Below are 21,356 nucleotides of genomic sequence, written 5' to 3'. Positions count from 1 at the left end.
GGGGATACAGATGAATGTCCATTTTGTATCTGTGTATTCCAAATGGTTGGGATAGATATATAGTTACATTCTCTTAATGAATAGAGGGATTTGTTCTAATAGTGTCTGTAAATAGATATTGTGTCCGCATCTTGTACAGCAATTAACCACTAGGAAGAATGTATGCAACGTATTAATTATTGAAACTGTCCTACCAAATTTGGTTTGAAACTGTCTCATTGCTATTTGTTTCACAATAAAATTATGGAAAAAAAGATTTTAAAATTTAATTTTAAAAGCCTTTTTTATTAGTTTTTTTCTTATTTTTTGGTATAATAATATTGCATGTATAAGAGGGCATACTTGTAAAAATAGATATATAAACATACAAATAGATATATCAACATATAGGGCAGTGATGGCGGGACTTTTAGAGATTTCAGTGGTGACAGGCAGCCCTCTGTGGCATGTGTGCTGTGGGTCCACCACAGCTGGCCTAAGGTGTTGCTGAGGAAGGCGGCTCGAGGCCCACAAGGCCTTCCTGCACCCGGCTCCCAGCGTCTGCTGAGTGCCCTCCCCGTGCCCGCTTCCTCCTCTGCAGTGTCTGCCTTCAAGCTCTACCAGCGGGCCAAGCACGTGTACAGCGAGGCAGCCCGGGTGCTGCAGTTCAAGAAGATCTGTGAGGATGGCCCTGAGGACGCGGTGGCGCTGCTGGGGGAGCTGATGAACCAGAGCCACCGCAGCTGCCGGGACCTGTACGAGTGCAGCTGCCCCGAGCTGGACCAGCTGGTGGACACCTGCCGGTGAGTGGAGCGTGGGGTAGGGCTGGGACTTTCGGACCGCCATCAAGCGCTCCAGACACAGGTCAGGGATGGGCAACCCTGCCTTCCTTTCCTTTTTGTTGGTTTTTATGCCTTTAAAATTTTTCTGAGTCGTAATGGTGCATAATGCTACTGCTGACCATGGGGAGCCATCCCATGTGCAGAGCACACCTTAGCTCTCCTTTAGCCTTTGCACTCCTCTGTGAGTGACCTCCCATGCACAATGCTGGTCCTCGTCTGTCCTGCTCACCTCTAGGGCCGGAGGACTCCAGCCTGGCTCTGTTCCATCGTGCGGCTCCAAGTTTGGGTCTCACTGTGGGCACCCGGCTGGCCCTGAACTCACTGCAGTCGTCTGCCCAGCCCCTAGTGCTGGCCCTGCAGGCATGCGCCCCCGAGCGCTGCAGGAGAGACTCCCACGAGGGTGAGCCATGCCTTGCTCTTGGTATTTTAATGATCACGCTGTTGCTGAGTCAGGTGTTGTCATAGGTTTAGGTTCTCAGAGGGGAGACAGGCGGACAGGATGGGGTCCCTACAGGGAACCCTTAGAAGCCAGCTTGATCTGCCTCCCAGGGTTAACTGAGGCAATCGGAGGGCCAAGGGGACTGAGGAAAGCCTAGTGTGTAGGTGGTCGATGGAGACAGACTTGGAAAGAGCTTCCTCATTATTGTGACTGAATGGGAACATCGATGGCCCCTTCACCCCGTAGGTGTAGCACTGGCCCCAGGAGAAATGAAGGGAATAAACAGGGCCCGAGGAAGGTGCCGAGCTGCCTGCAGTTAGCATCAAGGAGCAGGAAGCTGCTGGGCGCCCAGCTCGCATCGCAGCCCGCAGATGGCACAGCGCCCAGCACCTGTCAGGGACTCGACCCCGCACGAGGAGAAGCACTGAGCTGTCAGTGAGCTCGCTGGATGCCACAGAGCCTTCCAGAGCTCGTCGGGACGGAGGCTGTCCTGCCAGCACCAAGGGCGTCGCAAGCCGAGGGGACGCGCAATGTGCAGCTGTGGAAACCCGGGGAAAAGATGGCTTACGCAGAAGGAGCAGGAAGGGTGGGATGGACGCTGCATCCTCCTCACACAGCTCTGCAGGAGGCTGGCCAGCTCCCCAGGTCCCCAGGAGTCTGTCCTGCCCTGGGATGGGCAGCTGCTCACCGAGGCCGGGTGGAAGCGCACTGAGGGAACAGAAGGTGGGTGGCCGAGGTGGCCCAGGGTCTTCTGGGGAGAGCGGTGTTGGTCACAAAGGAGGCAGCAGCAGGAGGGCCTGGAGGCCTTGGAACTGTGGCTTGTGCCAGGGAAGGGGCCCTGCTGAGAGCTGGGGCCAGATGTGCCTTGGAGGAGGATTCGGGACAATGGCTGTGGGAGAAAGGACTCAAGAGCTCTTCTGGGACTTCGGCCTCAGAAACCTTGTTTCTCCGGAAGCCATATCTTTGGCAGCCCTTCTTCCAGGTTCCGGGGCAGACGCAACCCACCTTGGAAGATCTTAGAGCAGGGGAGGGGGCGAAGCCCTCGAGCAGGCTCCAGGATGCTTCGGCCGGAAGCTGGCCGCAGCCCAGCCTCGCCGCTCCAGCCCTCCTCCCAGCCTGGGCCAAGGTGCGGAGCTCCCGGTGCCTGTGGCCCCTGCTGGCCTCGAGGATTGCGGTTGGAGGCCTCCGCCACCGTCGTCCGTAGCGCTTGCGCACTGGGCAGACTCGGCTGGCGCACAGGTCGGCGGGCCTCGGGGCACGTGGAGCCCAGCTTCGCCTCTCTGTGTCCTGAGCTCCAGGACCTCCATGTCTGTTCCATTCCAGCATGCACAGGCCTAGCCTTTAAGAAAATGTGCATCTGGTGAAGAGTCTGTGGCTGCTAGAAGGGGTTATTTATTTTAAGCCCCCTTTGTCATCCTTTCTTGATGGCAGCCAGGGTGTTTCTACCTCAGTAGTCTTTGCCTGTGGTACGAATTTTCAGAGAAGAGCCCAGGTGCGTCCAGGGCAAGGAGCCCTGTGGTTTTGTTTGGAAGCCAGTTGCTGAGTACTTTGGTGAGTTTCTACCTAGCTCATCGCCAGATAGTGCAGTGTCCTGTGTTGAAAGATTCTCTTCTGGCAAGTTGCAAGTGTTGGCTGGACTAGCTCCCTGGTCCCTAAGCTCCGTGCACGGCTCACACTTCCTTTGCTGTCACCAAAGAGCAGATAACACCTGCAGTGCTCTGCAAGGTTAGTGATACTGGGGACCATGTGACAGCCTGCACCCAGGATGCTCAGGGCCAGAGCCAGGAGGGTGCACGGCAGGCGATGCCTTCCTCCCTGCGTGGCTCGCCTGTGGACAGCCATGGGCTGTGAAGAGCGGAGGTGCTGTCTTTTATGTGGATGTTTGAAAAGTGAAAGGGCAAGAAGAAAGTGTTCAGAAGGCTGTGAAAGATCGGAGGCAGAAGGAGCACCTCTCAGCGGGTAGGAAGAGGAGCTCGGCGCCCTGGCTGGGGCTGATGTGGCCCCCGGTGCTGTGCTTCGCCTGCTGGCGTTGCTATGTTCAAGAGCAACACCACGCCTGGACCTGCCTCCATGCCCAGAGATGTGGACACGAGGAGAAGGTGTGCGCGGGGGTTGGTCGCCCTGAGAGACAGCAGACTAAGCAGGATGGCGATGTGGGCTCAGGAGAAGGATAACGATGTGGGCTTGGGGAAGAGCAGTGACGTGGGCCCAGGGGAAGGGCGGTAAGGTCAGCTCAGGAGGAGGATGGTGAGGTGAGCTTGGGAGGAGGACAGAAATGTAGACTTGGGGGAGAGCGGTGACATGGGCCCAGGGGGAGGGTGGCAATGTGGGCTCAGGAGGAGGATGGCAACGTGGGTTTGGGAGGAGGACAGAGATGTGGACTTGGGGGAGGGCAGTGACGTGGGCCCAGGAGGAGCACGGCCCCGGCCGTCTGGCCCTCCTCCCTGCTCCTAGGTGGCTTCTCGAGCTTCCGGTTGGCTCCAGTTTTCCTGGAAGCTATCTGTCTGGAAGGAGAACTCCGTGACTGAGGACAAAGGACCTGCAAGCCTGCAGTGTCCAAGACAGTAGGTGCAGGTGCACCTTCCCTCGGCTGCACAATAAACACAGAGCTCTGAGGCGAGCAGAGGAGGCACGGAGATGGTCAGGGCTGGCTGTGAGAGAGTCGGCTCAGAACCCCGAGCAAGGACCAGGAAGCAGGAAGGAAACTACTCTCAGAGTTGGGCTGCTTGTTGGTTGTTTTTTTTTAAATTAAGTTCATGTAGAATTTTATGTGAAATAAAATAATGAAGGAAAAACTGATGTTTGCTCAATTATAAAGTGTCTTGCAAATGAACAAAAGGTGAATTTAAAGAAATGACTACATTTCAAAGATTTACTGAGGAACAGAAAATTTTGAAATCAAGGCAATTAGATGTGGACAACTCATTTGTTACCAGTCTCCTGAAATTTACTTAAGTAAAAATAGTGAATGCTTTTTATTTCTGTTCTGACACTTGTTGAAATCAGAGAAGATTCATCGCTGTATTATTGCCCAAGCTGTTAAGGAAGACAAATAACAATTTTGATGGGCTGACTACGGGTACAGAAGTTAGCTCGCTGCGTCTTCTGCCGAAGTCTTCTCTTGTCCAGGGTCCTTTCTTCTGGTGTGGAGGCTGCGGGAGTCCATAGTCGTGCTCTTCCCCGTGGCTGAGAGGGCCACTCTGCCCCCTTGGCAAGAAGAGGGACTGTGCCATGGAGCTGGTGCAGGGCCTGCTGCTCCACGCACGGGTCCTGCTTGCTGAGGTTCAGGCCAGCAGCTGCCCGTGAGCGGCCTTTGGGGGCTGCCACTGCTCAAGTGGACCTGGAAGCTCGCTTTCCTGTGGTTCCCATGATCCCAGCCATCTGAACGTGACGTTCCCGTCCTGACCACGAAAGCCATAGCAGTGTCCTGGAAGCTGTTTTCTGAGATTCTTGCCAGGGAACGCTGGGTGTCTTTTCAGGTGAAGCACATACTATTAGCTGCTTAGATGTCTGTATGACGTACATTTTTACCTAACTGTCTAGCAGCTGTTTGTTAGAACCAGATGTCTGGCCTTGTGGAAGGCTGGAGTAGAGGGAGGTATAGGACCTGGCCCAAAATTCAGGACTTCCTGGAGCGATCTGATGTCCATTTCTACAATAAATGAATCTTCACCTACTTTGAATTAAATGAAATCTCACTGCAATGGAAGGCGCGATTCCTTCCTCCGTCTCCCTGGCCCTTCCGGGTCTCCTCCCTTCCCTCCCTACTGCCCAGCAGGGCTCTGAGGCAGGGTCCCCCCTGCCCTGTCTCAGGCGCACAGTCTCCAGCTGTGGTGGAGACCTCGGGACTGCTTCCCTAACCCTTGCACTGCCTGTCCAGTGTGGCACAGCTCAGGAGGTATGTTGCTGACGTGTTACCATTCACCCAGAACAAGTTTCAAGTGGGGAAAGTCTGGCCGCACCTGCCTCACCCGAGCTACTTTCCTGATGGGCTGGGCTGAGCCTCTCAGTGTTCCACCTCCTGGCAGTCCCTGGACTTGGACCTGGCCTCTGCCTGGGTTTGTGTGGCCCTGGCAGCTGCACATTTAGGACCTCAGTGCGAGGGCTGCATGTGGGGTTCAGAGCTCTGATGAGTTTGGCCCATGGGGTCGAAGCATCCAGTGCGCTTGCCTCTGCAGCGGGCAGGGTTGGCTGGAGCCCATGGGGCAGAGTGAAGACTTTACCCAGAATGACTTCCGGCCTTGGCTCCCTGGCAAATGGGAGGCCCTCAGGAAAATTGGCCTTGTGGGCCTGACTGCTATAGGCCCCGCAACCCCATGAGAAACAATGCCCTCTGTTTGCTGTAGGTTCAGTTTTAAAACCACAGCCTTCAAAAATTGTTTGAAGGATGGATTGTGAGACAGTTTGCCCAGAAGTCCAGCAAAGGCTTGGTGAGCTTTGTCTAGAAAATGGCACAGCGGGGGTCACAGGGAACCCAGGGGCGCCTCATCCTTCTCCACCCTGAGTCACAGCTGCCCTGGATGCCCAGATGTGAGGGTCTTTTATCGATCAGTCAGGGACATCTCAGTTTCTCCCCCAACTTTCCACAATGGGAGATAGTTTTTTTTTTTTTTTTTTTTTTTTTTTAAAGGAACTGGGGATTGAACTCAGGCCCTTGCGCTTGCCAGGGAAGGGCTTATTCAACTGAGCCATCTCCCCAGCCCCTGGGAGATAGTTTTTGATGAGGCTACATACTATAACTTTTATTGTCAATGAACAAACTTAAACAAACCCTCTGCCAAGCTAAAAACTCGGAATGATTCCCGAATGCCAGGGTCAGAGCTTTTCAGTACAGATGGCAAGAGTTTGCTCTCAGTTCAGCTACTCAGCTGAACGTTTGAGAGACAGGAAGAGCTCACGAACCTTTCTTTACTTGTAAGAACTTTTTTTCCTTATTTTAAGCATCTGTTTTTATGGGAGTAGCCTATTTTCATAAATAAAACAGGTGATGGAAAAAAGCATTAAGAATATCACAGAGGGGAAACAGCGTCCTAGAGCAGGAGCGATGCTCTATTGATATTTTCCAGAAAGTAAAATAGCTCATTTTGGTGGAAAAAGGAACAAAACTGTACTAAATTAATTATGCAGTTTTTAATCTGCTGCTAATTCGGAGTAAATTCTGTTAGCAGGAGCTAATTGGAAATCTATGTTAGCTTCTGTTATTGAAACAAATCACATCGTTTAAACTGAGTGGTTCTGGTGCGTCATGTAGGGCCTTTCACTTGGGTTCGGCTGCCTACTTGGTGGGGACTAAAATTATCTCCAGAGCTGAAGCCCTCCTCCTGACAAGCTGAGGTAGTCGCAGTCGGCTCCAGAAGGTGCACGGAAGCCTGGCATAATTCTCCGGAGGGCTTAAGCCAAGCCACTAACCTAGAGTTCAACAACAGGCCGTGCCTATGAAGTTCTTCAGAGCCGTCCAGGTCTTTCTCTGCCACTTGGGGCCAGGACCCGTGGCCTCTCCATGGCTGGGCAATTGCTGCACGGCTAGCTGTACCACAGTCCCAAGTTTGGTGACACAGCTAAGCCTTCAGATGCAGCTGCGGGACCTAGAGGAAGCAGCCCAGTGTGCCAGGCAGTGCCCCAGTGACCATGAGCTCAGCTCTCCAGCCCTAACTGTGCCCGGAGCGTCTTCTTTCCTCCCTCTTGCTGGCCTCCTGCTAGCTGGTGCATGGATCCTCCAGGGGCTGTACCTGGGACTCAGGATGCCAGAGATTAGTGCACGCCCATGATACATGGCTGCTGCTGACCATTGTGACTTGGAGTCAAAACTGGAGATGAGAGTTAGATGCAACGAAGAAGTATCAAGTCACGTCGCAAGCAGCTTGCACTTGTGAATGCCCGGAGCTGTCCCATGGTACCCCAAGCCTGCACACTGTCTCACCTAGGCATGCTGTGTATTCTCTGACATGGAGCAGCCACTCTGTCATTTGTGCTAATCTCTTCCTCTCTTTGCAGGAGGGCCGGAGCACAGGGCTCGCGGCTCACCGGCGCAGGATGGGGCGGCTGCACGGTGTCCCTGGTGCCAGTGGACGCGCTGCCCGGTTTCCTGGCCCGGGTGCATGAAGCCTACTACCAGGGGAGCGGGCGCGGCATGGCCCCCGGGCAGCACAGCCTGTTTGCGACCAAGCCTGGAGGCGGGGCTCTGGTTTTCCTGGAGGCCTGAACAATGTCAAAAGTCTCTGAGAAACTATTTAGGGCATTCAGGAACTGGCAGGCCTTTCCACGCCGCAGCAAATTAACCTTGTCTCCGCTTTGTATTAGGTCGAAGGGCTGTTATTAACAAGATGCATGTCCAAAGTCGGCTGAAAGCCCCCTATGCTTTATAATGATTATTTTTTCCATCTTAAAATATTTTTTCTTTTATTTTTTACCAATATGAGCCAAAGTTAAGCTTGGACAGATGATTTACTAAGACTTATTAGTCTGGGATTTTAAGATGAATGGTAAAGCACACTAATACACAGACTGGACTTGAATTAAACACACTGCTGCAATTAAAAGGCTACAGCTAAGTCATGCGTGCTGTTCTTGAAGGGGGCTCACTGCTCGTTTCCCTTCGTGCTCTTCCTCCTCCGGCTTGCGGTCCTCTGTGGCTGCCGCCGCCGCCTCCGCCACCACCGCCACCGCCAGTTCCCTGTGCATCTGTGCCTCTCTGTGCTGTGAAAATGATACGTTATGGAGTCATCGATTTTCTTCACTGTCAGATGCCTAAATATGAGATTTCCCAGTTATTAAGACTGTAGAGACCACCCTGTAAGAGGTCAGATTTAGGGGAAAAAAAATCAAGGCTCATTCAAAGTGTTTTTAAAAAGTGATACCATTTTCCAAAATTTCGAATCTATCACTCAGCAGAGGAACAAGGAATTAATGTGGTGGTGATTCAGACTTTTGGTTTGTTGGTGGAACTGCCTTTCTGCCCACTCTGTCCTTCTCCAGAGGCCTCTGTGGTCCTGTCCTGGGAGCCCCCATCCATGCCCCATGCCCCCTCTCTGTGCATGGCAAGGCCCATTTGTGTGTGTGGACCGGCGTGAGGCCAGTGTGCAGGTGCGTGGGTGAACGTGGCTGTGAGAAGTTTGACGTGGAAGCAGCTTGGTAGTGGTGTTGGTGGCCACATACGTGCATTTGTTAAGAGTGAGCATGCAGTCAGCCACGTGGCCACATGGCAATGGCGGATGAATGGCTTCCCTTGGAGACAGGCTACAGGAGGCCATTTTTTGGTTACACGATGATTTAGCCCAAAAGGTGTGGGTGTTTGGCTGAAATGCCGAGGTAACAGAGACAGAATGCATTTGTGATTTGACTTACTAGACAACTGTTACAGTTGTCTATTCTTGTGTCCCCTCTGTAATGAGCAGCTCAGATGGGGCCTCACGCTCTAAAGCTCAGTTTCAGAGAGGCCGAGGCAGAGGTGGTTGGTATGTTTCCTAAAGAACAGCAGTCATGCCGGGAAGCTGAAAATCGATCTCGGCAAGCTTCTAACTGGAACAAAGGCTGGCACCTGGGAAAGTGTAAGTCCAACTTGTTGGAAATATTTTCAGTCTTTAAACCCAACAATCCAAGACTTCAATTATTTAAATTTATAATCCTTTGTGCTTTTAATCCTTAGCCATTTTCCACAAAGGGTTTGTAGTTAGCATACAATTCTTAAAAGACACACGCATCAGTAAAATGCCCCTTGTCGCTGCCTCGTGACTGCATTTGTCTTTCACCACGTGATCCCTGCTCACGTGTAGCCGCATGTGAGTACGGGCGCACTCCCGTGCTCTCAGCAGCTGGGGAGGCTGATGCGGGAGGCGTGCATGGCCAAAGCCTGGCTAACTGAGTGAGGCCCTGTCTCAAAAGAAAGGGCTGGGGTGGAGCACTCTCCTGGCCTCCGCGCTGGCCCTCGGTTCTGCCCCAGCCCATTTTAAGCTAAAGCTCGACTCTGTTCATTTTGATTTCTGACCCGGAAAAAAGAGCCGTGTTTTAGCCCTACCATCCCTAGGAGCTCTGAGAAACATCACAAGTGTCTGGAAGGACAGGGCGGGGCCACTGGACAAAAGCTCTCTGCAGAAAGTGGAGTCTGAGTGGAGCCCTGAAGGGTGAGCAGAGCGGAAGCAGGGAGGATGCACAGGGCTGAGCAGGCGAGTACGCTGCAGCGGCACCCGGCTCTGCGGAAGGCTCTGTGGAAGGAGGCCCGCTGGGCTGCGGAGGACGGTCTGACCTGGTTGGCTGCAGCCAGCTTGGAAAGTCCAGCAACATTCAGAGCCTGTTGACGGGTGGGCAGCACAGGGCCCCATCTGCTTGTGTGCAGTGTGGCCTGAAGTGTGTTCAGTGCTCAGCAGACACTGCGATGGTGCTGTGGCCTGCAGTCCTGCAGCACAGCCGTGAGTGAGAGCAGATGTGGCCTCCTGCCCTGAGAGCCTGGCTGCAGGCACTGCTGTCCCCACCACCCCAGCAGGGCCCTGGGACTCAGACCCCACCACTCAGCACTCAGCTCACAAGGTTTGCAGCACATGCACACTGCAGCATGTTCTGACTTCTAGTATCTCTGTGTCCACGTCTCCATCAGTGGTAGGAAAGGCAGACCAAGGACGGGGAGAGAGTACGTTTTTGTGGGAGTAAAAATAGTCTATATAGGTGGGGAGATAGCTCAGCGGTTTAAGTGCCTGCCTGGCAAGCGCAAGGCCCTGGGTTCGGTCCCTGGTACTGCATGCTGTGTTGGCCATTGAAACCGGGTGTGGTGGTGCATGCCTGTAATCCCAGTGCTGTGAGGCTGAGACAGGAGACCATGAGGTAGTGAGACCCTGTACCAAATAAATACAAGATTAAAAAAACCCTTAAAAATTAAAAAAAAAAAATCTGCTCCCAGCGCTTTCTCAGTTTTCTGTCACTTCCTGGCCCCTGGAGGAATTGGATGCAGCCCAGTTTTGACTTGTAGTAGCAAGCAAAGAGGTGGCTTACATCTGACATCGGACTGCCCACCTGCTGGCTGGCTGTCCACCGCCCTGCCCAAGCCCTCACGTGTGGAAGGCAGGAGGCCTTCAGACCTACGAGGGCTGTGCAGAAGGCAGGAGGAGTGAGGAGAAGTGGGGCGGGGGGGGGGCCCCTCTTGCTTCTCACCCGAGTCCTGCTGGGACCTTGCCACACTGCCCTGTGCTGCTCTCCCCAGCAGCAGGGGCCGCCCCTCGAACCCAGCTGCTAGCCCTGTGGGCCCCTGCTGAGCAGCAGTGAGAAGGAAGATGCGGGCGCAGCCATCTGCGCTTTCCTCCTCTCCACTCAGCCTGCACGCGAGGTCCTCATTTGCATACATTGTCCCTGGCCAGAAGCAAGGAGTGCAGCCAGTGAGCATGAAGTTGTCACTGAAGGTGTAAAGCAGAGCACTGTACGCGGCAGGTGGGAACTTGGGTGAGGCCCCGGCTTCTGAGGGTAGAGCGAGAATTCTCAGTTTTCAGGAAGGAAACATACCAGTCTATGCAGGAACTTCTCAAAGTCATTCTGAGCTTCAGCAGGTTTCTTGATAGCCTTTGTTTGGAGTCTAACCACAGAATAAAGAAAATCAGTAATCAAACTCATTGTCCTTCTATCATTAAGTAATCAACATTTACAGAGCGTTTCACATGCTGTGCATTTGGTAACATATTGCCTGTGTTAATTCAGTTACCTCAACCTGAGCATGCAGGAACTGCTCTTACCCTATTTATCAGTGAGCAGGCTCAGTCACTGTTCCAGCTGCCAGTGGGCAGTGTGAACCCAGGCCCTGGGACTCAGCTCCACCCACTGTGGACCCTCCCCAGCAGGGGGCACCCTCTTTGGCTACATGGTCCACACCCAGGCATCAGTTTAGCTGATCCCACCCACTAGGCTTGGCTTGGACGCTGAGGAGTAATGGCAGGAGAAGACAAAAAAGCAAGGGGAAGATGTGAGGGAAGAAAGAGGAGATAGAGGAGGCTGATTTAGGACAAGGGCTCTCCAGGCAGAGAGCACTAAGGTGAGGGGCCCAGGAATCTGTTCTGATTCCTATCCAAGTCTTCATCCAAGAAATCTCTGTGAAAGAGTTGAAGCCAGGTGAAGGAGGAATCTGTCTGGAGTTCTTAGGCTGAGGGTCGGGGGGTAGGCCAGGGGAGGTGGCAGGAGACATTGGGACAGGGTGCAGCACTGGTGAGAGAAACACAGATGAGAAAAAGAAGGGTGAAAGAGGGTGGACGTGCTGTTGATTTTGTTTTAGTTTGTGTCTAGGCATTCCCTAAAGCCTCATGCAGTCATGGAGTGGGCTTCTAGAGTTTTTGATTGACTCATGGTCCAATGCTGGGATTATGGGTATAGTGTGGCACCCCCCTGGGGTGGATAGCTTGCATACAATGTACGGGAGAAAAAGAGGCCTGCTCTCTGCTGTCCCTCCTCTTTTGCGCTTGCTGCTTTTGCTGTTTTCCACCACCACGACCTGTTGCTCTCTGCCATATGCCACCCTGCCTTTGCGCCAGCCAAGTATGGACAAAACTGAGTTAGATAAACCTTTCCTCCCTTAATTTTGGGTGTTGGGTATTTTGTCCCAGAAACAAGAGAAAACTAACCAAGACAGAATGTGGTAGCAGGCATGGGGTGATTGTTGTGATCTACCTGGCCATGTGGCTTAAGAGCCTTTGTAATTAATTTGGAAAGTTCTTGAGAGACTGGTCAAAGAGGCAGCCCACGTATGGTGTAAACTATATTAGAGACTCTGGTCGGAGCCTGGAAAATCAGAGTACCAATGGAAATGGTGCCAGTTTATATGAAGCTTAGGAGGCTTCAACTGAGAAAAACTGCACTGGCTGCCGGACCCACGTAGTATATTGTGCTTTGGCAGAAACTTGGTCTGCATGTTGCTCGTGTTTAGAGATATTGCCTGGGTGGAAAAAGAAGAAATTCAATGAGGTCCACTATTGGGATGGTGGCATATTTACTGTCGAGAGCTTTTGGCTAGAGGGGTGGCTTTAGGTTGCAAGGATGAAGCAGAGGAGAACATTGTTGTTAAGAACAGGACAATAGAAAAATGAACCAAGGCGTTTCACATTTGAAATGCAGGAGATCTGTTTTTTAGTCTTGCCATGCCTTGTTAAAAGTTAATGGGAAGCAAGGGGTGTGACTGTAATACTTCTTTTAATATGCTTTTAAATGTCATTTTTATATATGTTTATAATCAGGTTAATCAAAGTATTGTGTTTTAACCTTGAATTTTGGTTACCCTTTGAATATTATAAATTTTGGTGCTGAAATGAGTACAAAAAATTTATGTGTAATTATAATATTAATTTAAATCTGAATAGACCAAGACATGTTAACTTTTCACAAATCTTCCAGTAGAGAATAGTTTAAGGAAAACTGTATGGTTATGGTTCCGCAAAAAAAAAAAAAAAAAAAAAAAAGATGTCACTAAATTGACCAGGGGTGGATTGACAACTGCTGTTCAACTTGAAACTCGCAGCTGAACCGAATCAGCGTAGCCTGGGCGTGGGAGGCCCGCCTCAGGCTTATTGCCAGCGGTGCGAGAGGCAGAACTGGAGTAGGCTGGAGGCTATTAGGGCAGCTGCTGGTTCTCTTGGGCTAGTTTGCTGGAGGTCCTTGTCACGCTGGCTTTCCCGATGAACTTAGCTGTTCTTGTCAGAGGAGGAGCTCGGGACCTTGTTGCCACTGCGAGTCGCTACGGGTCACTTTGGGGGAGCCCTGGCCCTCACTTTGAGTGTGGCTTCCTGGCTCCAGAGGGGAAGGTGGTGCACTGCTCAGTGTCCTGGAGAAGCTTGTCTCATAGCCTTTGCTGATAGGAGCTCGGCTATTCTCATCTTTGGAGGAGCTCGGGACCTCACAGTGGCTGAGGACGCTGTGGCGCTTTTCATGGAGCTCTGGTGTTTATCTTGAGCGCTGCTTCCTGACTCCAGTGCAGCTCCCTCGCCTGCTGGCCCTGATCCTTCATCCTCCTGGCACTTTGGGCCTTTCCAGCCCACACCCATGAAACAGACATTGTCCTGGGCCCTCAGCCTCTAGTTGGACTTGTGGGAGGCATTGTTATGGGCTCTAGGTCTTCACCTGGACTCATGCACGACACTGCTGTGGGATCCAGGCCTCAGCTGGATTCTTTGGTCTTTCTCATGTGGATAGACTTCCTACACTCTTTTGTGGTGCATGATTCTTTGGCTGACTACTATAAATAATCTTATAAAATGTGTCCTATATTGTATTGTTCCCTTTGTAAGACTCCTGATCTATGACAGATTTCATTGCAGTTCTCGAGGAAAGCACTGACATTCTTTTGCAGAAACTGGTAGAAAGCGTAATTCTCTGGAGACGCCAAATAGCCCTTGCTGAGGCAGAAGTCTGGATGAGCTCAGCCCCACAAGAGCCCTCCTGGGTTTCTTCAGCGTTTGGCCTGGGGGACCCTGAGGGCACAGGCAGGTGCCTCTGCCCCCGGTATGCCTTCCACCTGGGTCTGCTCCAGGCTTCCTGCCCTTTGGGGCTCCTGTCCGATCTCAGGCACGCCTCAGGGCCGGCTGTCACCTCTCACTGTGTACACCCACTGGTCAGTGGCCTGCTGGCTTTTCTCCCCAGTGCCTCTTACAGCCTCCTGGAGGAGCACACTCTTCAGACTCAGTTTCATCTCGTTACAATCAACTGATTTTCCTACTTGCTCCCCGAGGGTCCCCCCATAAGTAACGGTTTCGTTACATGTAGGTCACATGCCCTTCTCTTGTGTGCACTCAAGGTCTCCGGGTGTTCACGAAGCTTTGCGGCATTACCACAATCTGTGTCTCAGTTTCTTCTCTGAGTCTTTTCGGAAGATGGCAGATGGAGCTTGGGCAGGGGCCTATCGCTTCACAGCCTCCAGGGGTCCATGAGTTCATGCCTGTCCACTGTGCGCCTTTGTATAAACCAACGCGCATGCTCAGTAGTGTGCAACTTTGGCTGAGGTGGATTGGAGTGCCGAGGCATCTAGGAGTCGCCTAGGAGTCGCCTGGAATCGCACCTTAGGACTTAGCGTTAGGGATGAGACAGCTGAGTGATCCGAGCGATGAGCCTCGTGGCGCAGGGTGAGGTAGGATGCTGACGGGCCAGGTGGGCCTTCCTCCTTGACGGTGATAGACGGCAGTGGGAGGCCCGTGGCTGGTGGCGCCGGATCAGATCCCAGAGCTGTCGGGGTGTGGCCGCGCGGCTGGCCAAGCCCTGTCCGCAGGCCCAGTCCAAGGGCTGTGCTCATCTGATGCCCGCTTGCTGCTCACGGAAGGGCAGGAAGTGGGTGGGCCTCGGTGCTTTACAGCTGCCCTTTTTATAGTCCAATTTATAAAACAAACAAGTTAAAGGAGCCTAGTGCTCCTGGGGACAAGCGTTGGAGCGTCGGGGAGGAGGCTCTAGGGCTGGGAGGGGTGTGGACAGAGCCTGGGGAGGCTGGCCCAGTGGGTTGTTTTTCTAGTCTACATGGTTCAGGGTGGGCACCTTCCTGGGCAGGCATTGTTATGGGTTTCCTTTCCAAAGGCCTTGAACTTAACTCTGGTGGCTGGAGGAGTAAAATTAGATGATAATAATGTTCAACAATTAATTAAATTAGTAGGGTAGCTGATGTTTTGGATTAAACAAAGTAAGGTAATCGTGGGTGAAGTGTTAATAGAAACCCTCTTTGCAGACAGTCTGGATGATGTGTTTTTACATAATGAGCCCAGTGTGATTTTGTGGAACACGTTTGTTTGATTAACCATGTTTTTAAGGGCTACCAAACCAAATAAGAAACAAACCTTTTAACCTCCTTATTAATTCGTTCCTGTTGCTGTCTTAAGAGTTTCATTTCTTCATTAATCCTTTGCATTTCTCTATAAAATCAAAGTTTGGAGTTAGGCTTTCAAAAGACAGCTGGTGATCCTAGGTGGGAAAGAAAAGCAGGACAAAGACATGCAGGCCTGTCCGTGTGGCTAAAAGGCCTTCAACCACGCTGATCCACAGGGAGCGGGAGGGAGAGGACGGGAGGGGAAGGAAGAGGAAAATGCAAGTAAAAGGAAAAAATGGAAGCAAAGTTTCTGTGAACAGGGAGAAGAGGAGTTAAAGAGAGGGTGACAGGGAAAGGAGACACGTTCTACCACGTACAGTATAAGTTCTCTATGATGAATGTGATCATCATGTAGATCTAAAATGGACCAAGAAAACCTGATTGGAAAAAAAGAAACAACACAAAACAGAAACAGAACAGTCCCCTCCCTCCCATGGCTCCTCACATGCGAATCCCTTTCAGAACAGGCTGAGTGGGAGTGTGGCTGGGCTCCACCTCTGTGTTTCTGCGGGGGCCTGCAGCGGGCATCTGAACCTGCCTGGGGCCTCAATGGGTGCCCAGGAGCAGGCAGAGCGCACACGCATTCGTGTGTGCATGTGTGCATGTGTGCGTGTCTGCATTCATGTGTGCGTGTCTGCATGTCTGCGTGTGTGTGTGTGTGTGTGTGTGTGTGTGTGTGTGCTGTGCTGGCTGTGCCTGCTCTACCTCCTCCATGTGCTCCCGGGGCTGAGGCGGCCTGGCCATCCCTACAAGCCAACAAAACCTCCCGGCTGGACACAGCAGCTGGATCCTGCCAACTCTGCACACTCATGAGCATGGCCGTCCCTTATAAGCTGCTCTTAGCTCCCTACTACCTAAAAACACCACAGCTGGCCACGAGCATTGGACTGAAGCACAACACATGGAGAACGGTCCTCAGGACACATTTCGGAAACGGTGTCCCTGCCGCAGCTCCTTTGATGCCAGCCCAGGTTTGCCTCCTGTGTGGGGAAGGCAGCAGTTCGCACTGAGCACTCTCTGCTGTTCTGGTCCTGGCTGGGCTCTGTGAAAGGGAGGCGGAGACTTCTGTCCCCTCAGAGCCTGGCCTTTTCTGCTGGGCTGTGCTCTGTGCTCCCCTGGTTCTGTGGTCCCACATGTGTCCTTGACACCTCCTGACACCCACCTCAGGATCTCTAGGGTCTTCAGAGACAGCTCCTCTCACCAGTAAACAAGGAACCGAGCTAGAAGGCTTATGCCATACTGAACCAAACCAGGACAGTAACTTACATTCTGTAGTCCCTTTGGTTGACCGCAAATTGTCTCTTTGCATCCTTTATAATTTTGCAGTAGGTGGGAGCAGGTGCTGTGCTGGGCTTCTGGTTAAGGAAAAATCCCAGTGGCCAGCCTTGGGGGGCAGCAGGCAGAAGGAGGGAAGTAAGGAGACCTCGAGGCCTGAGGTCCCAAGCAGGAGCGGAGTGCCTGTCTGGAGCCCCCCTCCGCCGGTTCCTGCATTTAACAGTCTCATCAGTTCTGTAATTATTCTGTTATCTATCTATCTATCTATCTATCTATCTATCTATCTATCTATCTCTATATCTATATCTGTATGTGTGTGTGTGTTTAAAGCAGCAACTTGTTAAATGTAATTGTTAAAAATCTGACACCCTTTTTGTAGCCCTGCTTCAGCATTTCACATACACTGAGAACCTCAAGGTGCAGAGCGCTGGGCTGTGCCATCACCTCGGTCACCAGGTGCACCTGCTGCAGGGGAGGACAAGGGCCAGGAGGCTGAGGGGCTTGCTGTCCTGGGCCAGGCCATCACAAGCTGCACTCCAGGCTGTGTCTCTGTGGCAGGTCTCATGTGCTTGTGTCTGGCAGAGTATCTTCCCTCCGGAAGCAGCAGTTGGCAAGCAATGGGCTCAAGGAGGCAGCCATTCAGCTCGGGCTAAAGTGGGTCCTACTGTTATCAAAGGACAAAGAAAAACCATGATGGTGAGGGGCGGAGAGCAGGGAGCTACTGGTACTCCGCATGAGCATGAAGGTCGCTGCAGCCGCAGGCGAGGGCAGGAGGCTGATGGCTACACCTGTAGCCCTTCCACAGGCTTCCAAAGAAATCTCAAGCAGAGTCCCTGCGTGATTGTTCTGGCTTTCTGTGCACAGTCACACCCCACGCAGACACCTGCACCCAGTTCCCTGCGACCCCATCACCACGGCCATGGTGTGGGAAAGCCTTCATGTCTTGCAATGGACAAAGCAATCCAGAAAGTGTCTGAATGCACACAGTGAGCGTCACTTGCCCCTAAGGAAGTGAATCCTGCCATTTGCCACAAGGTGGACCACCCTGGAGAGTGCTGCCCCAAGTGAACGGGCCAGGCGCAGAAAGCAAGCATTGCATGTGTTCTAATACGAAGAATTGCAGAAAGCTCAGGAGTGGCACTGTCAACCCCGAAGCACTTATATGCACCCCATGAGAGGCTTATTTAGCTCAGTGAAGTAAGAGCCTTCCAGGGAACTTTCCGTGAGTTATTTCTTTTCTTTTGGTGGCTGGCTCAGTCAGCCCTGGGGACGAGGCTAGCACAGCATGTGGTGCTGGGGCTCGAACCATGGTCCCTGCACTTTGCCTAAGCTTGCCTAAGCAGGTGCTCTAGACCACTGACCTATCTCATCAGCTCCTCCTGAGTTATTTCTAACAACATTTCCTATGGGAAAATTCACTTGGTACTTGTCGGTTCTAGAACTCTTTATGAGCTCCAGGATGATTTCTGGAGGAGAACTGAAGTGTGATTATAAATAAGAGGGAAAAAGCAGCCCAAGTAGGACTGATAACGAACTTGAATAGATGCCCTCAAGTTCAGAGTGATTCACCGAGCATCTTCCCTTGCTCAGATCTGAACACAAAGGCCTAAGGGTCAAGGAAGAGAATACCAGTTTCCTGCACACCGAAGGCCACTTTCTCAACACCAGCAGACGCGTGGCCTCCTTGGTGGCAGCCACCCTCTCCAGTTGGCAGGCTCCAACCAGCACCTCTGCCTAATGAAGGAAGGGTGGTGACCGCGACTGTGCTGCACACTTCCTGCCAGGCAGAGTCTGAGAGGCTCTGGGTGACTGTATTTTCTCCACCTCATGAGTAAAATTCTCTGAGACTCGAGAGCAAAACCACTGCTATTTATCTATGCATTCCAGATTTATATTCCCCCTCATTCATGTCTGGATCATAGAATATGATCCTTTTTCCATGAGGAACAAGATGAGCCTTCCTTTAATGTTGGATGTCACAGTGGCTTATAATTTTATGAAAGATGCAGGGCCATGAGAATGTCTGGTTCCCTGCGTGACAGGACTCATTCAAGACAATGTCTTTGGGGCCAGCTTGAGGTACGATGGGATTTCCCAATGCATCTGTCGCCAGCGTTCTTTCCTCGTCTCTCTTGGTCCACATCTTTCTTGCCCTGTGGGTCTCTGTCTGTTCTCAGTGTCGTATAGGTTGTGTTTCCTATGGGCTGCAGAAAGAGGCCCTCCTGGAGATGGGGACTTGACTGTGCTGTGGCGGTCAAGCCAACTCCGCAGGCTGGCTCTCCTTTTTCCTTTCCAGCTGGATATCCTCGCGTCTCTTCCTGTCACCGTATTCCATAAAGTAGACTAGAAGTCTACAATGGGCTATTTCAGTTTGGACCCATCACTGAGGGGAGGGCAAAACTTGGACAGCAGAGAATGGGACTGAGATTGGGCAAAGCAAGAAAGGAGAGGGTTTGTTTACGAACTGGATACAGAAGCTGATGAGAGACATGGAGAAGTGATCAGATATGGCGAGCACAATGATGGAATCGTCAAATGGAGCCTGGGAAGTCTACTGCAGGATGAGAAGATATTTTATTAGGCATTCTCAATACATGCAGAGAGAACGATGGGAGGGACATGAACTGGAGGCCTCTGCGGGGCAGGCCGAAGCAGTGAGGATGCCTGGAGCCTTGCAGGAGAATGCAAACCCAAGGAAGCCCAAAGGGAGAGTGCTCAGGGAGGCACGCCATGAGGGTTAGGAGCAGGAGGAGGCTGAGCAGGCACATAAGAGACAGCGGCTGAGAAGTGCCGGGGCTCGCACCGTGCAATGGCACCGAGGCCAAAAGAGAGTAAGTATATTTTAATAAAAGTGTCCAGTAAGTGGTAGAGGTCAATATGATGATCAGCAAAGGGTCATTAAACTGGCTGGAGTCACTTATTCACCCTGCAGTGTGTGACTGAGCAGCTGTGTGAGCTGGACAGAGATGGCCCTGGACGCTGGAAAGGCACGCAGACAGGAAAACAGGGCCCTGAGATAAGAGGGTGGCTGGGGCATGGGCAGGGAAGGCCACAAGAGATGGCACAGAGGGAGGGGAGCCGGCCCTTGCGGCTGGATAGGAGGAGCTGGTGGGGACAGGAGTCCAAGGGCACAGGTGCTGGTCCTGAGGGGCCTCTGTGGCTGCAGTGACACATGACAGGGAGCTCGGAGCCAGGGCTGGCTGACCTCATGCTTGCTATGTGGTGAGCATCTTGAAAGGAAAAGAGAGAAGACAGAGTTAGGAGTTAGGAGGAGACGCCATGGTGGTGCTTGGGGAAGAGTGGACGGAGTGGCCGGGAAGAGCGGCGAATGTTTCCAACATGTAACACTAGAGTGTCTTCAAGTGCCTGTCCTGAAGGCTGGAAAAACATTACAGAACCTGCGGCATTCCCAACAGCATTCTGGGCTGTGACAGCAGGGTAGGAAGGCTTGGCAGGAGTCCTGCCAGCTTGGGGCCAGCCGCTCAAAGGTCCCACGCACAGCAGGCTAACAGTGCAGTTCTAACAGTGAAGGGCCTGGGCCAGGGCAGCCAGTGTCTGTCTGTCTGTCCAGTCAACCTGCTTCTTGATGAGCATCTCAAACCTAGAAGAGGCTGGGGTCATCCAGGACATCTTAAAGATGTCATGTGTGAAAGGGCGGTGGCCAGAGGAGCAGGGCTGGGCACGAAGTGAGATGAAGGGCTAAAGCAGCACTCAGTGGGCTTTCCAGCGCTGTCCCCTGCAGGAAAAACAACTGGAACAGGACGGCCCTGGTGTCTTGTCTTACCAGGCACATGGAGGAGAGTGATGGAGCCCTGTGTGGCCTCAGGCTCCAGAGCGGCTCCTGCCCCCAGGACACCTAAGGCCACCTGGCACCCAGGCCTGGCCTCCAGGCTGCCCAGAGTCAGGAGGGCCTCTGTGGCCTCTGTGCTTACAGACTCAGGTCCTGGCCACCCAGGCTCCAGATGGCCTCTAGGCCAAGGTGGTGCTCACAGCTTCTGGGCCAGCATGTGTGGGCTCAGCCTCCTCCAGACTTGCCCTGTGCTCAGTGGTTTGGCTCCTGAGCAGTGTGAATGGACAGGGACTTCACTTTGGTCGCAGGAGCTCTGCTCAGTGCTCACCTGCTGGCCGCCTGGCGGAGGCTGTCCCAGGAAGTCTTCTGGGGCGAGGGCCTTGTGTGGGGCTGAGGCCTGTTCCTGTGTGCTTCCGAAGGCAACTCACTCCCCTGGGAGGCAGCCTTCACAGAACCGTGGTTAGAGTCAAACAGGACAGCTGCTGAATGGCAAGGGCACTGCTGGAACTGCCTGCTTTCCAGTGATGGTTCTCACAACCCGTGTCCAAGTGTAGTGGAGTCTGCAGGAGTGTCCGGGCCGGCCGGAGGTCTGATCACACTACATAACTTACTTCAGCTTCAGCTTCTTCCAGATAACATTACAGGCATGAGTGTCCGCGTGAGCCTCATGTTTTCCTTGATGGCAGTCAAATCCGGGGGGAAGCATTTCAAAGTGAAACATTCTTAGGTTGAATGCAGGTTACTCCTAAATTTGAGATTTCATTCTGCAAATCAACAGCTTTGCTTATTCAAATGACTGGACAATGTTGAGAATACAGTAGCACTTGGGTCTAAGAAGAAAGTAATAAATACCTTATTGTAGATAAAAACTAAATTTTACAAAAATCTAATTTTAAATAATATTTCAGCAGAACTTAAAAATATTTTATGAATATTACAAAAGCACTACAGTAATCAAAAGAAAAATCTTGCATAATTCTGGTCTCCAAAATCCCTATTTATTTCTATTTTTCTACGTATTTCTCCAGCTGTCATATTTTGCATTATTATTATAATGCAATTCCTACTTTTTGGTCCAATAATATCACACTTTCTTCATGCATTAGGTTTCATAGTAGTCACTTTAATGTTTTTTTTTCTTTTCAAAGTTTTATTGATAAACATATAGCAATGAGACAGTTTCAAATCAAATCGAAAGTACAGTTTCAACAAATAATACACTGC

At 51.9% G+C, this 21,356-nt stretch overlaps 2 protein-coding genes across 2 annotated transcripts in view; one reads left to right on the top strand and one right to left on the bottom strand.

The window, feature by feature from the left end:
• Window positions 1-7,804, top strand: part of Galk2 (galactokinase 2) — a 141,386-nt gene extending 133,582 nt beyond the window's left edge. Inside the window, exons 10-11 of the mRNA XM_023724064.1 lie at window positions 581-782; window positions 7,255-7,804. Coding sequence (XP_023579832.1) covers window positions 581-782; window positions 7,255-7,462 — 410 coding nt within the window. The 3' untranslated portion in view covers window positions 7,463-7,804. The remainder of the gene's footprint in view (window positions 1-580; window positions 783-7,254) is intronic.
• Window positions 7,651-21,356, bottom strand: part of Fam227b (family with sequence similarity 227 member B) — a 201,536-nt gene continuing 187,830 nt past the window's right edge. The window contains exons 15-18 of the mRNA XM_023724063.1: window positions 16,334-16,411; window positions 15,039-15,113; window positions 10,747-10,816; window positions 7,651-7,956 (exon numbers count right to left, since the gene is read on the bottom strand). Coding sequence (XP_023579831.1) covers window positions 7,813-7,956; window positions 10,747-10,816; window positions 15,039-15,113; window positions 16,334-16,411 — 367 coding nt within the window. The 3' untranslated portion in view covers window positions 7,651-7,812. The remainder of the gene's footprint in view (window positions 7,957-10,746; window positions 10,817-15,038; window positions 15,114-16,333; window positions 16,412-21,356) is intronic.

This window comes from Octodon degus, unplaced genomic scaffold (genome assembly GCF_000260255.1).
Source record: "Octodon degus isolate 3935 unplaced genomic scaffold, OctDeg1.0 scaffold00105, whole genome shotgun sequence".
NCBI lineage: Eukaryota > Metazoa > Chordata > Mammalia > Rodentia > Octodontidae > Octodon > Octodon degus.
Note: the sequence above shows the minus strand (reverse complement) of the source record. Positions and strands in the feature narration are given on the sequence as shown.